The sequence below is a fragment of the Oreochromis niloticus genome, linkage group LG17, assembly GCF_001858045.2.
Source record: "Oreochromis niloticus isolate F11D_XX linkage group LG17, O_niloticus_UMD_NMBU, whole genome shotgun sequence".
In the NCBI taxonomy this organism is placed as follows: Eukaryota; Metazoa; Chordata; class Actinopteri; order Cichliformes; family Cichlidae; genus Oreochromis; species Oreochromis niloticus.
The window spans coordinates 91,186-104,006 of record NC_031981.2 but is presented as its reverse complement, the minus strand read 5'-3'; the positions used below and the strand labels follow the sequence as shown (position 1 = coordinate 104,006).

Sequence of the window (12,821 nt, the reverse complement as noted above, 5' to 3'; positions counted from 1 at the left end):
TTGATCTTTCTGAGTTAACTTCAATAATTACTTCCTCCAAACCATCAACGTGTCTTTTAGACCCCATTCCTACAAAACTGCTCAAAGAAGTCCCTCCATTAATTAATGCTTCAATCTTAAATATGATCAACCTATCTCTAATAATCGGCTATGTACCACAGGCCTTCAAGCTGGCTGTAGTTAAACCTTTACTTAAAAAGCATCTCTAGACTCAGCTGTCTTAGCTAATTATAGGCCAATCTCCAACCTTCCTTTCATATCAAACATCCTTGAAAGAGTAGTTGTCAAACAGCTAACAGATCATCTGCAGAGGAATGGCTTATTTGAAGAGTTTCAGTCAGGTTTCAGAGCTCAGCACAGCACAGAAACAGCTTTAGTGAAGGTTACAAATGATCTTCTTATGGCCTCTGACAGTGGACTCATCTCTGTGCTTGTCCTGCTAGACCTCAGTGCAGCGTTCGATACTGTCGACCATAATATCCTATTAGAGCGATTAGAACATGCTGTAGGTATTACAGGTACTGCACTGCAGTGGTTTGTATCATATCTATCTAATAGACTCCAATTTGTACATGTAAATGGAGAGTCCTCTTCACACACTAAGGTCAATTATGGTGTTCCACAGGGTTCAGTGCTAGGACCAATTCTGTTTACATTATACATGCTTCCCTTAGGCAGCATCATTAGAAGACATAGTATACATTTTCACTGCTATGCAGATGACACCCAGCTCTATCTGTCCATGAAGCCAGGTAACACACACCAATTAGTTAAACTGCAGGAATGTCTTAAAGACATAAAGACCTGGATGGCCGCTAACTTTCTGCTTCTTAATTCAGATCAAACTGAGGTTATTGTACTCGGCCCTGAAAATCTTAGAAATATGGTATCTAAGCAGATTCTTACTCTGGATGGCATTACCTTGGCCTCCAGTAATGCTGTGAGGAACCTTGGAGTCATTTTTGACCAGGACATGTCCTTCAATGCACATATTAAACAAGTATGTAAGACTGCTTTCTTCCATTTGTGCAACATCTCTAAAATTAGAAATATCCTGTCTCAGAGTGATGCTGAAAAACTAGTTCATGCATTCATTACTTCCAGGCTGGACTACTGTAATTCATTATTATCAGGATGTCCTAAAAACTCCCTGAAAAGCCTTCAGTTAATCCAAAATGCTGCAGCAAGAGTCCTGACAGGGACTAGAAAGAGAGAGCAGATTTCTCCTGTTTTGGCTTCCCTTCATTGGCTTCCTGTTAAATCCAGAATTGAATTCAAAATCCTGCTCCTCACATACAAGGTCTTAAATAATCAGGCCCCATCTTATCTTAATGACCTCATAGTACCATATCACCCTATTAGAGCACTTCGCTCTCACACTGCAGGCTTACTTGTTGTTCCTAGAGTATTTAAAAGTAGAATGGGAGGCAGAGCCTTCAGTTTTCAGGCCCCTCTTCTGTGGAACCAGCTTCCAGTTTGGATTCAGGAGACAGACACTATCTCTACTTTCAAGATTAGGCTTCAAACTTTCCTTTTTGCAAAAGCATATAGTTAGGGCTGGACCAGGTGACCCTGAATCCTCCCTTAGTTATGCTGCAATAGACGTAGGCTGCCGGGGATTCCCATGATGCCTTGAGTTTTTCCTTTCCAGTCACCTTTCTCACTCACTATGTGTTAATAGACCTCTCTGCATCGAATCATATCTGTTATTAATCTCTGTCTCTCTTCCACAGCATGTCTTTATCCTGTTTTCCTTCTCTCACCCCAACCGGTCGCAGCAGATGGCCCCGCCCCTCCCTGAGCCTGGTTCTGCCGGAGGTTTCTTCCTGTTAAAAGGGAGGTTTTCCTTCCCACTGTCGTCAAAGTGCTTGCTCATAAGGGGTCATATGATTGTTGGGTTTTTCTCTGAATCTATTATTGTACGATCTACTGCAAATTATAAAGCGGCTTGAGGCGACTAATGTTGTGATTTGGCGCTATATAAATAAAATTGTATTGAATTGAATTATCACTTTTAATTATTATTTTATATTTAATTATTGATGACTTGTTGATCTGCTTTTCATTTTTAATTTTCTTTATCCCTCCTTTTGATCTCCTTGCAGTGCCAGGATTCCTATATCGAATGTTTATTTTTATGTCTTCTTAAGTGTTTTATTTTCTATTTATTTCCAATCTTGTCTTTTTCACTAATGGTAAGTCTTATCATTAGTGGCTACTTAAACACAATGAACAAAAAATGCCAAAGAGGATCAGGGTTAGTTAACGCTCCTATTGTTCATTTTTGTAAGTGGCTTGTCATAAATCAATGATGTAGCATAAATCGGCTGCCTGGACACATCGGATTGTTTTTCCCCGTGTATCAGACAGTTCAGTAGCTCCAGACCTCCACTCCCGTCCACCACTGATATAAAAACCATATGTATGTATTTATGGCTTACTGGACAATATTTCAATGTTAGAAACAAGTTATATGGATATTAGAAGACTTTTTAGAACAAAATGTTCAATACCACATTCTTCTGTCTATCTTCGTGTGATGCTGACCTGGTGAGAAAATGAGGTGAAAAGGACGCGGGATTGTCTTGTTCAGAAAAAAGCGGCATGGATCCTCCCATCAGCCAAAGCCTGAAAGACACGATGATCACTACCTGCAGGATAGAGGAGAGAAACATCTCAGCAAGCCACTCCTTTTTAAAGTCTTTCCAGGGATTGTGAGTCTACAGCAGGTAAAAAAAAGGTATTGAACATATCACCAATTTTTTACGTAAATATCTTTCTAAAGGTGACATGGAATTCTCATCAAATGTTGGAAACAGCCTGTCCAGACCACACACACAAAGACATTAAACCATAAATTATGTGTAATCATTTCCATTCATCCTTCCTTCAATTATATGAACCATGCCAGTGTCATATTCTGAAAAACAGCCCCACACCTCCAAACTTTTCTTTTGATGTTGTGTTTTGGTTATTTTTGATCTGCAAACATGGCGTGTATTATGGCAAAGAGTTCAGAGTTTACCAGACCATTCTTCTAGGATTTCACAGGCTTATTTAAATGTTGCTCAACAAACTTTAAAGGTTGCTTTTGCGTGGTGGGTGTGCATACTTGCCAAGGCACTTGACTGCATCACTTATTGTTTTCTTTAAAACAAGACCAGTCATTACCTGCGGATTCCAGGTATTTCTGCAGCTCTCCACAAGTGCTCCTTGGCTCTTGGATAACTGAGAGTTCTATTCACTCCTCTGTCTGAAATATGGCTGGGAGGATCTGGTCACAGCCAGTTTATGGTGAAATGATGTCTTCCCACTTCCCAGTTATAGATCCAACACTGCTCAATGGGACATTCAGTGTTTAATCATTTCTTCTGTAACAATGCCATCAGCATGTTGTGAAGGTCATAGGAGAGCTCAGCGGTTTTACCCGTCGTGAGATGTTTCTTGTGCAACACCTTGGTAATGTCGCACCATTTACAGGCCATCAGTTGGAACTGAAGCAGCTGATGTTCATTTGCACTAAGTGGCAGGACTGCTTTCTAATTACTGATAGATTTCAGCTGATGTCATGAATTTCCATGGCTTTTTGCACCTTCCCTGTACAATACTTTCTCCCTGTGTCTTTTCACATTATTACACATATAGTGTTCCCTCGTTTATTGCGGGAGTTACATTCTAAAAATAAAAAGCAATAGGTGACAGCTTTATTTTTTAAAATTATTATAGATGTTTTAAGGCTGTAAAATCCCTCACTACACCCTTTATACACGTTTTTCAGACAGGCATGAACATTTTCACACTTTTCTCTCTTGTTTAAACTCTCAAAGTTCAAACCTTCGTAGAAAAATAAGCCCAGTATTATAGAATGAAACCAAAGATCAAACCCTGTTTTCAGGCCAACAACACGGGAACAGAGCAGCTGCCAGAGGATTCAACATTAATGAATCAATGGTACGGAAGTGGAGGAAGCAAGAAGAATGAGTTGAGTAAAGTTTGCCTTATCTGACTGTTTTGTTTCGCTTAATGCACCATATAATCCGAAAAATAGGGTAACTAGCATGTCCAGAAGTCCAACTTTTTGTGCGATGGATAGCATCTTCCTCTGCCCTTTGGGTGCAACTGCAGGAGCCTTTGACGGTGCAAAATGTTTCGTCGACATTGTTGTGTTTGTTGGAGAGAAAACTTACAAACATACAGTACAGCACCTCAGAGTCACACTGCTGGGATCGAAGATTTATGTAAATTTGACAAGCTGAACGCATTCTGGAGACACGGCACAAGATTGATTGACAATTGTCTACAGCCAATCAGGATGCAGAACACAATGGCTGATTAGGTCCCACACCCGCTTTCACACCTTGGCTCGTGTGATTAGAGGATCACCAGGGGGTCCTTTGTCCCTCTTTGGGGGGACACTCCCACTGGGTTTAAATCTGGGACTCTCGGCCATTTGACCTTAGAACTGAAGAAGCTTCTTGGATGAGAGGTGAAACGTCTTCAAGCAACTTAAAGAAGTCCAGACGCTTTTCTTTGCAAATTAACATAGAACATTGGTGAAGTGTTTGATACTTACTTTACCTGATATATATATATACACTGCAAAGCTATGCACACACAAATACTCACATAGCTGGTGATAAGGCAGGCTCGTTTGATGAAGGGGCTACAGATGTGGAGGAGCTCCCTGAGTGTAGAACTAGACAGGTGACTGTGAGTCAGAGACAGACAGACAGATAATAGGTCAGACAAACTATATCCTTTATCTATTTAAAACTTTATTGTTTTCTTTATTGAAAACAATAAAGTTGGCAAAGTTAGAATTAAAAAAAAAAGAAAAAAAAAGGTGTCTATGATAGACTCCATTTTTAACGGCAAAGTTATAGTTTCTGGCAGGGGTGGGCACCGAGGGCCGGTGTCCCTGCAGGTTTTACATGTGTCCTTGAACCAACACAGCTGATTTAAATGGCTAAATTATCTCCTCAACATGTCCTGATGTTCTCCAGAGGCCTGGTAACGAACTAATCATGTGATTCAGGTGTGTTGACCCAAGGTGAGATCTAAAACCTGCAGGGACACCGGCCCTCGGGGCCTGGAATTGCCCACCCCTGGTTTATGGGAATAAACTAAGAGCAAAAAATAGCAAAAAAAGGGAAATAAAAACAGGAATTATGTATAATGTCAGTTCCAAAAAAAAGTTGACTGCAAATATCTTTTTAAAAACCAAACACTTTTTTTTAGCCACGTTTATTTTTCTAATTTTTTCTATTTAAAATGTGTTTGATTTAACTTCGGTGTGCCATGTACGCTTTCGAAGCATTGTTTCAGTTTAAGCATTTATTGGTTTTCTGTCCTACTGTAAATGAAAAATTGATTTTTGAGATTTTCAGGCCATTGCATTTTGTTTTAAAAATATCATAACATTTTTTATTGGTGTATTTATACACCTCACTTTATGTCAATGTGTGTCTATGTATTATATCATTATTAACATGTCCAAAACGTGGCCAAATTACACAATGATCGCAGCAAGAAATTGGAAGTGTAGTAAGTGTAGTGTAGTAAGCAGATTTCAACTTTCCAACAGTCTTTGCAATAACCATTTGTGACATATAGAAACACCTGTTGGTACTTTATAAATGTATTGCATGTATCAAGGTCAAGGTAACTTTATTTATACCCATAGGGAAGGTAAATTTGCTTTACAGAAAAATGATAGCATTTGGCATCCCTTCAAAAACACACATACCTAGTAAAAATATAAACCTCACTGTAGCATATAGTAATAGTAATTTAATGTTTTGATTCAAAAACAGTTCTTATTTAATTCAGTGACAGCAACAGGGACAAAGCTGTTTTTATAACGCTTTGTCCTGCATCTTGGAAACACAAACCTCCGTCCTGAGGAAAGAAGCTGAAATTCACCCCTTAGAGGATGGCAACCATTTTTAAGGATTGATAAAGCCATCCTCTGTACCTGCTTAGAGTACAGGGAGGCTAAACAAGACTGTGGCTCACCTATCAGACGACTGGACCATCTCACTATCTGATTTAGAGAGTTTTTCTCTGTGACAGAGGTCTGACCGAACCATGCCACCAAACAAAAGGATAAAACAGACTCAATAAAAGAACGATAAAACAAAGTTAAAATTTTTCGGTCAATGTGGAAATGAGCAAGTTTCCTGAGGCAATAGAGGTGCTGGTGACCCTTTTTACAAACTGATTTGCAATTCTGATCAAAGTTCAGTTTTTCATTGATTATGGTCCCAAGATATTTATATGATTGTACTTGCTCTATTTTCTGACCTTTAATTAAAGTGACTCCGTGCCCATTTTGTTGTTTCCTAAAATCAATAACCACATGTTTAGTTTTAGATATGTTCAACTGGAGATAAAACTCCTCACACCACTGAACAAAGTCATCAATGACTGGACCGTGGCCAGTTTCACCCTCTTTCAGTAAGCTGACAATAACAGAGTCATCTGCATATTTAATGATGGCCCTGTTTTCATGTCTGCTCTGACACGTTTGTATAGAGAATGAATAATAAGGGCGATAAGACGCACCCTTGAGGAGAACCTGTGGAGGAGAACACTGGGTCAGACAGAATCCCGTTTATTCTTACTCTTCGTGATCTGTCAGCTGTGGGCCACCTTCGGCGCCAGCTGTGGGCTCAAGGCTGGAGCCGAACAAAAACTCCCTGATAACGACTGTGTTTAGACTGTTCCTCCCATCCCATGCAAGGCCACCTGGGTTGGCTAGAAGACTGTTTACTTAGCCTGGCAGGGCGAAGGACACTGTCTCAGCTGAACTCTGGACACGCACACACATACATATACACTGATATGCACACACAATGCAGAGAAAAATTTCCCCACGGGGATCAATAAAGTGTACATTATTATTATTATTATTATTATTATTATTATTATTATTACACTCATCCCCCTTCCCTTTCCAAACGCCTTCGATGCTTGTCTCCTGCTGGGGAACACGGCGGGTCTGAGCCCGCGCTGGAATGGTAGTGTTGGGCAGGGCGGCTGCTGTGTTCGCTTCGCATTACTCCTCACCCCCTACCCAACACTGTGGCTTGTCACGTGTTCCATAATGTTGTGCTGAGGACATTTATGTGCTTTTTTTGTGCAGAGGAGTTTTTTTTGTTTCCTGTTCTCATGCTGTCCTCCCATGGGAGCCCAGCATCAGTAGAGGTCTCTTTTTTTCCTCTTGTACTTTCCCATTGTAGTGTACATTTCAGTGTTTTTTTCTGTAACGCTACCGATATCCGACTTGTATCCCCATGTAATGTCTGTGTTGTGTATGTAAGGTCGGGTGGGGGGTCCCATTTCACTGCAGGGCAACCTGCATGTGGCGAATAAAGCCTTGATTGATTGATTGATTGAAATCTAAAATCCAGCCCACCAGGTTTTTCCTGATTTCAAACTGTTCTAAAAGTCTTTTAATTAAAATATGGGGCTGTATTGTATTAAAAGCCGAAGAAAAGTCAATGAAAAGAAGTCTTGCAAAAGTCCCTTTACTCTCTACATGTTTAAGAATCAGATTTAGTAAAGTCAAAAGTGCGTCCTCCACTCCTCTATTGGGCCTATATGCAAACTGCATTGGATCCCGCTGATGTTCAGTCTCTTTCATAATCACATTTCTGATGATTTTTTCAAAGACTTTCATTACAACTGAAGTGAGGGCAACAGGCCTGAAGTCATTTAGAATTTTTGGACGACTAGATTTAGGGACAGGAACCACGACTGCTTCTTTCCAAAGAGAGGGCACATGTTGTGTTTGCTAGGATTTATTACAAATAACCTGAAATATAGGACTTCAGTTCTATATTAAGTTCTTCAGCACAAGATTTAATTAGGCGGCCACTAATATTATCAGGACCCTGGCTCTTGTTCACATTAACTGTATGAAAGGCCTTTTTGACATCGCTGAGTTCAATGATAAAGTGCTGAGTATCTCTCAGTTTCTGTTTCAGTTCCAAAATATCCTCGCTAAAATCAGAAGAACTAAAACGAGCATAAAACATATTTAAAGCATTTGCAAAATCTCTGTTCGAATTAAAACCATCTAAAATGATCTGACTGCTGCTCTGGGGATTTTGAAACCCTGCTATGGTTTTCATACAAGTCCAGGCAGACCCAAAATTTTTTGCAGCAAATTTGCTTTCAAGAAGGTTTTTGTAGCTCTGTTTGCTTTCAAGATCTCGATTTTCAGTTCCTTGGTGGCTGTCTGAAAATCAGTAACAGCCCCCTCTTTAAAAGCCTGTCTCTTTTTCTTTAAACAGGATTTGACACTTTTAGTGACCCATGGCTTATTGTTAGCGTAGACTTTAACGCGCTTACGGGGTATAATCATGTCTTTACAAAATACTGCATAAGAGCTTGTTCACTTCCTGTTTAATAACATCAGGTGTACACCTCTAATAAAACATCTGAAGATCCAAGGGGCATCACGCTCTGTTACAGGCACAAATTAGACTGCTCGTATTATTTTCAAACACTGTTTAAAAAAGCTGTTTCTCTCTGAAGGTCTGACACTTTTTATTAGATTTTTTTTATTTCATACCGCACTATTCCTACAAGTCCAAAGCAAGTCTTTCAGAAATATAGATTGAAATGTGAAGACGGATAAAACGTAGATCATAAAAAAGGCATCTCAGATTAAAAGCGTACAGATTGGGTGTAAAGATGTGTAAATCAAACCTTGACATTTACGCAAGACTTACACTAGACCTCTTTATGAAAGCTGTCATTATTGTTTCAATATAAAAGTGTTTTTTACTTGGAGAAAGTAAAACCCAACAGAAGCTTTTCAGTGATGTATTCTTTATGCGCACAGTGCCTGAAAAAGCCCATTTTGTCTGCTAACAAACAAATTCGTTATGGTTGTAGTGGTAGCTCACAGGTGTTAGAATTTGCTGAAAAACTATGCCCACGTTCAGCAACATGTTGGCCAGATAAAAGAAGATGAGGAAAAATTAAACAGGAAGAAAGGAAGAGCCTGTGTCCTTACTACATGAGAGGCTTGCGGCAAAGCACCAGGGCGTCGTAGAGCAAGCACACTCCAAACACGGTGATCCCCGTCTCTTTCACCAGCATGGCACAGGTGCCCAGCAACAAACTGAGGAACAGCGAAGATGACGACACTGTGAAGGCCAGCGAGTCCTCAGAGATACGCCCACTCACACTCCTGAGAGAGGAGACGAGACAAAAGTAGGAGAGAACAAAACAGCTCGGCTTTTGTAAAGTCACTAGCTCCAGGACAGCTTCTGTTTGTTAAATGTGACGTGGCAGTCATGTTGCAGCACGTCTAACACAACAACAGAAATCACTTGTTACATTAGCTAAATTAAGATGTTTTTTTATGGCTGTAATTAAGAACTGTCAGACCTGCGTGTTCATAAGCTTTTATATGTTCAGCTGATATACTGAACATATAAATGATACACTAATAGGCTGCAACACTTACTGTATGTAAATGGGACTAAACATGACGTTTTTATGAACAATTTTCCATCCATCCAGTAACAAATCTAACTATGGTAACAATAATAGTACTCTTCATTACCGCTGTAAAATCTTATTTGCTTTGAGATTCTGTTTACTTTTTAAATACCAAGCTGTAAACATAAACCTCACAAAGACATATCCATTACACGACTGAAGGACTAAACATGAGCAACAAAACCGTTTCCGTTATTTCTCATTTTCACTCACTTGTTAAAAATAATTCAGTATTACAACCACCCATTTGTAGGAGCTTTCAAAGTTTATTCACTCGATCTGCATCAGTCTCTCAGGCAGGCCAATCTAATTTACAGTTGCTCCTGCAAATGTGCATAGAGAGGTTAAGGATGGTGTTGTCTTACAATAATCTAATATCTTACCTAATATAGGAGAGGAATGTCAGCAAAAACAGCAGACAGGCCAAGACATCAGCTCTGCCCACGATACCAGACACCTGCGAAACAGACGTGCACAGATTTGAGAGATTACGCATGTGCCAGAATTCTCCGCTGAGGACAAACTGCTGGATGTCTATGTGCAGCCCATTACTGTTGCTATGCTACAGTGAGCTGCACATCACTGTCTCAGTAGAACCAGCCTCTGTACTTTCATTTCAAACCTTGAGAGCGATACGTAGTGTGACCATGCCTCATGGTTACTGGTGCCAAGAATAAGTTTTAAGGCTTTTCTATAATGTCTGATCACTCATGTGTGTCCATTGGGCAAGCATGATTTGTTCATAAACAATTGTCTCCAGAACTTTACTTAGACCAGGGAGTAGACTAACAGGTCTGCTACTGACACCATTAAAAACAACATTCTTATTGTTTGGAATTGGAATTATTTCTGATTCATTCCACTGCGATGGAAATAAGCTGCATGCCAAATGTATAGGAAGGGACACAAACTTGGCTGCAGCTTTGAGCAGTTTACTGTCTATGTTATCAGAACCCGAAGATGTATCATCAGGTAGTGATATTAATAAACGCTCCACCGTCTCAACATTCACTGCCTCAAAGCGACCCCAAAGCGCTTTACACATTCAGTCATCCACACATTCACACACTGGTGATGGTAAGCTACATCGTAGCCACAGCTGCCCTGGGGCGCACTGACAGAGGCGAGGCTGCCGGACACTGGCGCCACCGGGCCCTCTGACCACCACCAGTAGGCAACGGGTGAAGTGTCTTGCCCAAGGACACAACGACCGAGACTGTCCGAGCCGGAGCTCGAACCGGCAACTGATAGCAGGATACCTGAGCCCTGCTGTGTTTCTCAAAGCTTTGCCCCCGTAACTTGATAATGCTTTCCTTCTCCTTTCCTTGATCCTTTGTCTCTGACAGGGAAAAGTTGCTCCATTTGAGGGATGATTTTAGATGGACAAAATGAATAGATAATTTAAATAAATAAAACAATCTTTCTTCTTCTTCTTTCATTTATTGCAATCTATTTGTCATACAAGTTTATATCATGAAAAAAAATATGAATACTCAGTGAAGAAATCAGTCAGAAATCAGTTACTATTGCCTGGCCACTGATTTCCTCTGCATACCAAGATGGTCAGCGATTTCATCACCTCCTTCAATTGTTTGTTGTCATTTGGCTTTAGATGCATTTTTTGGTCGTCATTTTCAAAATCTGTTAATGACTGAAATATCATTAACATTAACAGATATACAGTAATTCTCCAACTGCCCCTGCAGGGAGTCTACCCTCCAAGCTCGCGTCCTCTACCAGAGGCCTGGAAGGTTGAGGGTCCTGCAGTATCTTAGCTGTTCCTAGGACTGCGTCCTGGACAGAGATCTCCGATGTTGTTCCCGGGATCTGCTGGAGCCACTTGCCGAGCTTGGGAGTCACTGCACCTAGTGCTCCGATTACCACTGGGACCACTGTTACCTTCACCCTCCACATCTTCTCGAGCTCTTCTCTGAGCCCTTGGTACTTCTCCAGCTTCTCATGTTCCTTCTTCCTGATGTTGCTGTCATTGGGAACTGCTACATGTATCACTACGGCCGTCTTCGTCTGTTTGTCTACCACCACTATGTCCGGTTGGTTAGCCACCACCATTTTCATCCGTCTGTATCTGGAAGTCCCACAGGATCTTAGCTCCGTCATTCTCCACCACCCTTGGGTACGTCTCCCATTTTGACCTTGGGACTTCCAGGCCATACTCGGCACAGGTGTTCCTGTACACTATGCCGGCCACTTGGTTATGGCGTTACATGTATGCCTTGCCTGCTAGCATCTTGCACCCTGCTGTTATGTGCTGGATTGTCTCTGGGGCATCTTTACACAGCCTGCACCTGGGGTCTTGCCTGGTGTGATAGACCCCAGCCTCTATGGATCTTGTACTCAGAGCTTGTTCCTGTGCTGCCATGATTAGTGCCTCTGTGCTGTCTTTGAGTCCAGCTTTCCACTGTGGCAACTTGGTCTCTACAATAATGACTCTGTTTCTAACTGGAACACAGACCATCAGCTCCACCCAGACATATGATCTCATCCCAAAATACAGGAGAAAACGCAGCCACAGATCGATGCTTCATGAAAATCAAAACCTTAATTTTTGAAACCTGGCAACAAGGGGAATGGCTGTCTGACAAATGTGTGACAAAAAGCAACAAACCGAGCAGCGGGAGCAGCTTAATGAAGATAGACTTGAGAAGATAAAAGTCATTGCTCTGTTGGTTACCATTTCAAATGAATGAAATATCCTGGGACTATCCTGTGGTCAATGTTTCAAATTAGAGGGAGAAATTTTTTTTTATCATTTTAACAGCAGTTTTTGGTGGGAATGAACCTCTTTGTCTAAGATGTTGAAGGAGAAACCAGGTCTAGCGGGCCAGGCCAGTCAAGTTCAATATGTTTCATGTGATAACTGAAACTCTGTTGTCATATTCCCCGAGCAGCCTGTAACTTTATGGTTATACTCACAGCCTCGGTGTGGACAGGGTGCACGGCGAAGAGGAGCGCCGTGACGAAGGCCAGGCATCGGTTTTCAAACACGTGACATTGGCATACGTGCATCAGCAGGCAGGTTACGGTGCAGTGCAAACACATGTTGACAATGTGGAAATACAGAGGTGTCATACCACCCAGCACGATGTTCAACCTAACAGAGAGAAAAATTCAGCTCTGTGAGATGGACAAAGTACAAAAAATAGAAATCTTAAAATATCATTAAGAGTGAAAAGTAAAGTTAGCTCGCTAGTTTCCACCTAAACATGATATAGCATGTTCTGACTGAGAGATTCCTGAAACATTCAAACGTACAGCTCTGCTATCACTTCCAACATAAACAAACA

General features: G+C 40.9%; 1 protein-coding gene across 5 annotated transcripts in view; it reads right to left on the bottom strand.

Annotated features, from left to right (window-relative positions):
- The window catches only part of tmtc1 (transmembrane O-mannosyltransferase targeting cadherins 1), a 98,105-nt gene that overhangs the window by 72,401 nt on the left and 12,883 nt on the right, over positions 1 to 12,821 (bottom strand). For all 5 annotated transcript variants that reach the window (XR_001222925.3, XM_013264350.3, XM_019346835.2 and 2 more), the window contains exons 2-6: positions 12,451 to 12,628; positions 9,900 to 9,973; positions 9,026 to 9,202; positions 4,627 to 4,708; positions 2,548 to 2,651 (exon numbers count right to left, since the gene is read on the bottom strand). Coding sequence is in view for 4 of the 5 variants with exons in the window: in XM_013264350.3 (XP_013119804.1) it covers positions 2,548 to 2,651; positions 4,627 to 4,708; positions 9,026 to 9,202; positions 9,900 to 9,973; positions 12,451 to 12,628 (615 nt within the window). In the remaining variant the exon portion in view is untranslated. The remainder of the gene's footprint in view (positions 1 to 2,547; positions 2,652 to 4,626; positions 4,709 to 9,025; positions 9,203 to 9,899; positions 9,974 to 12,450; positions 12,629 to 12,821) is intronic.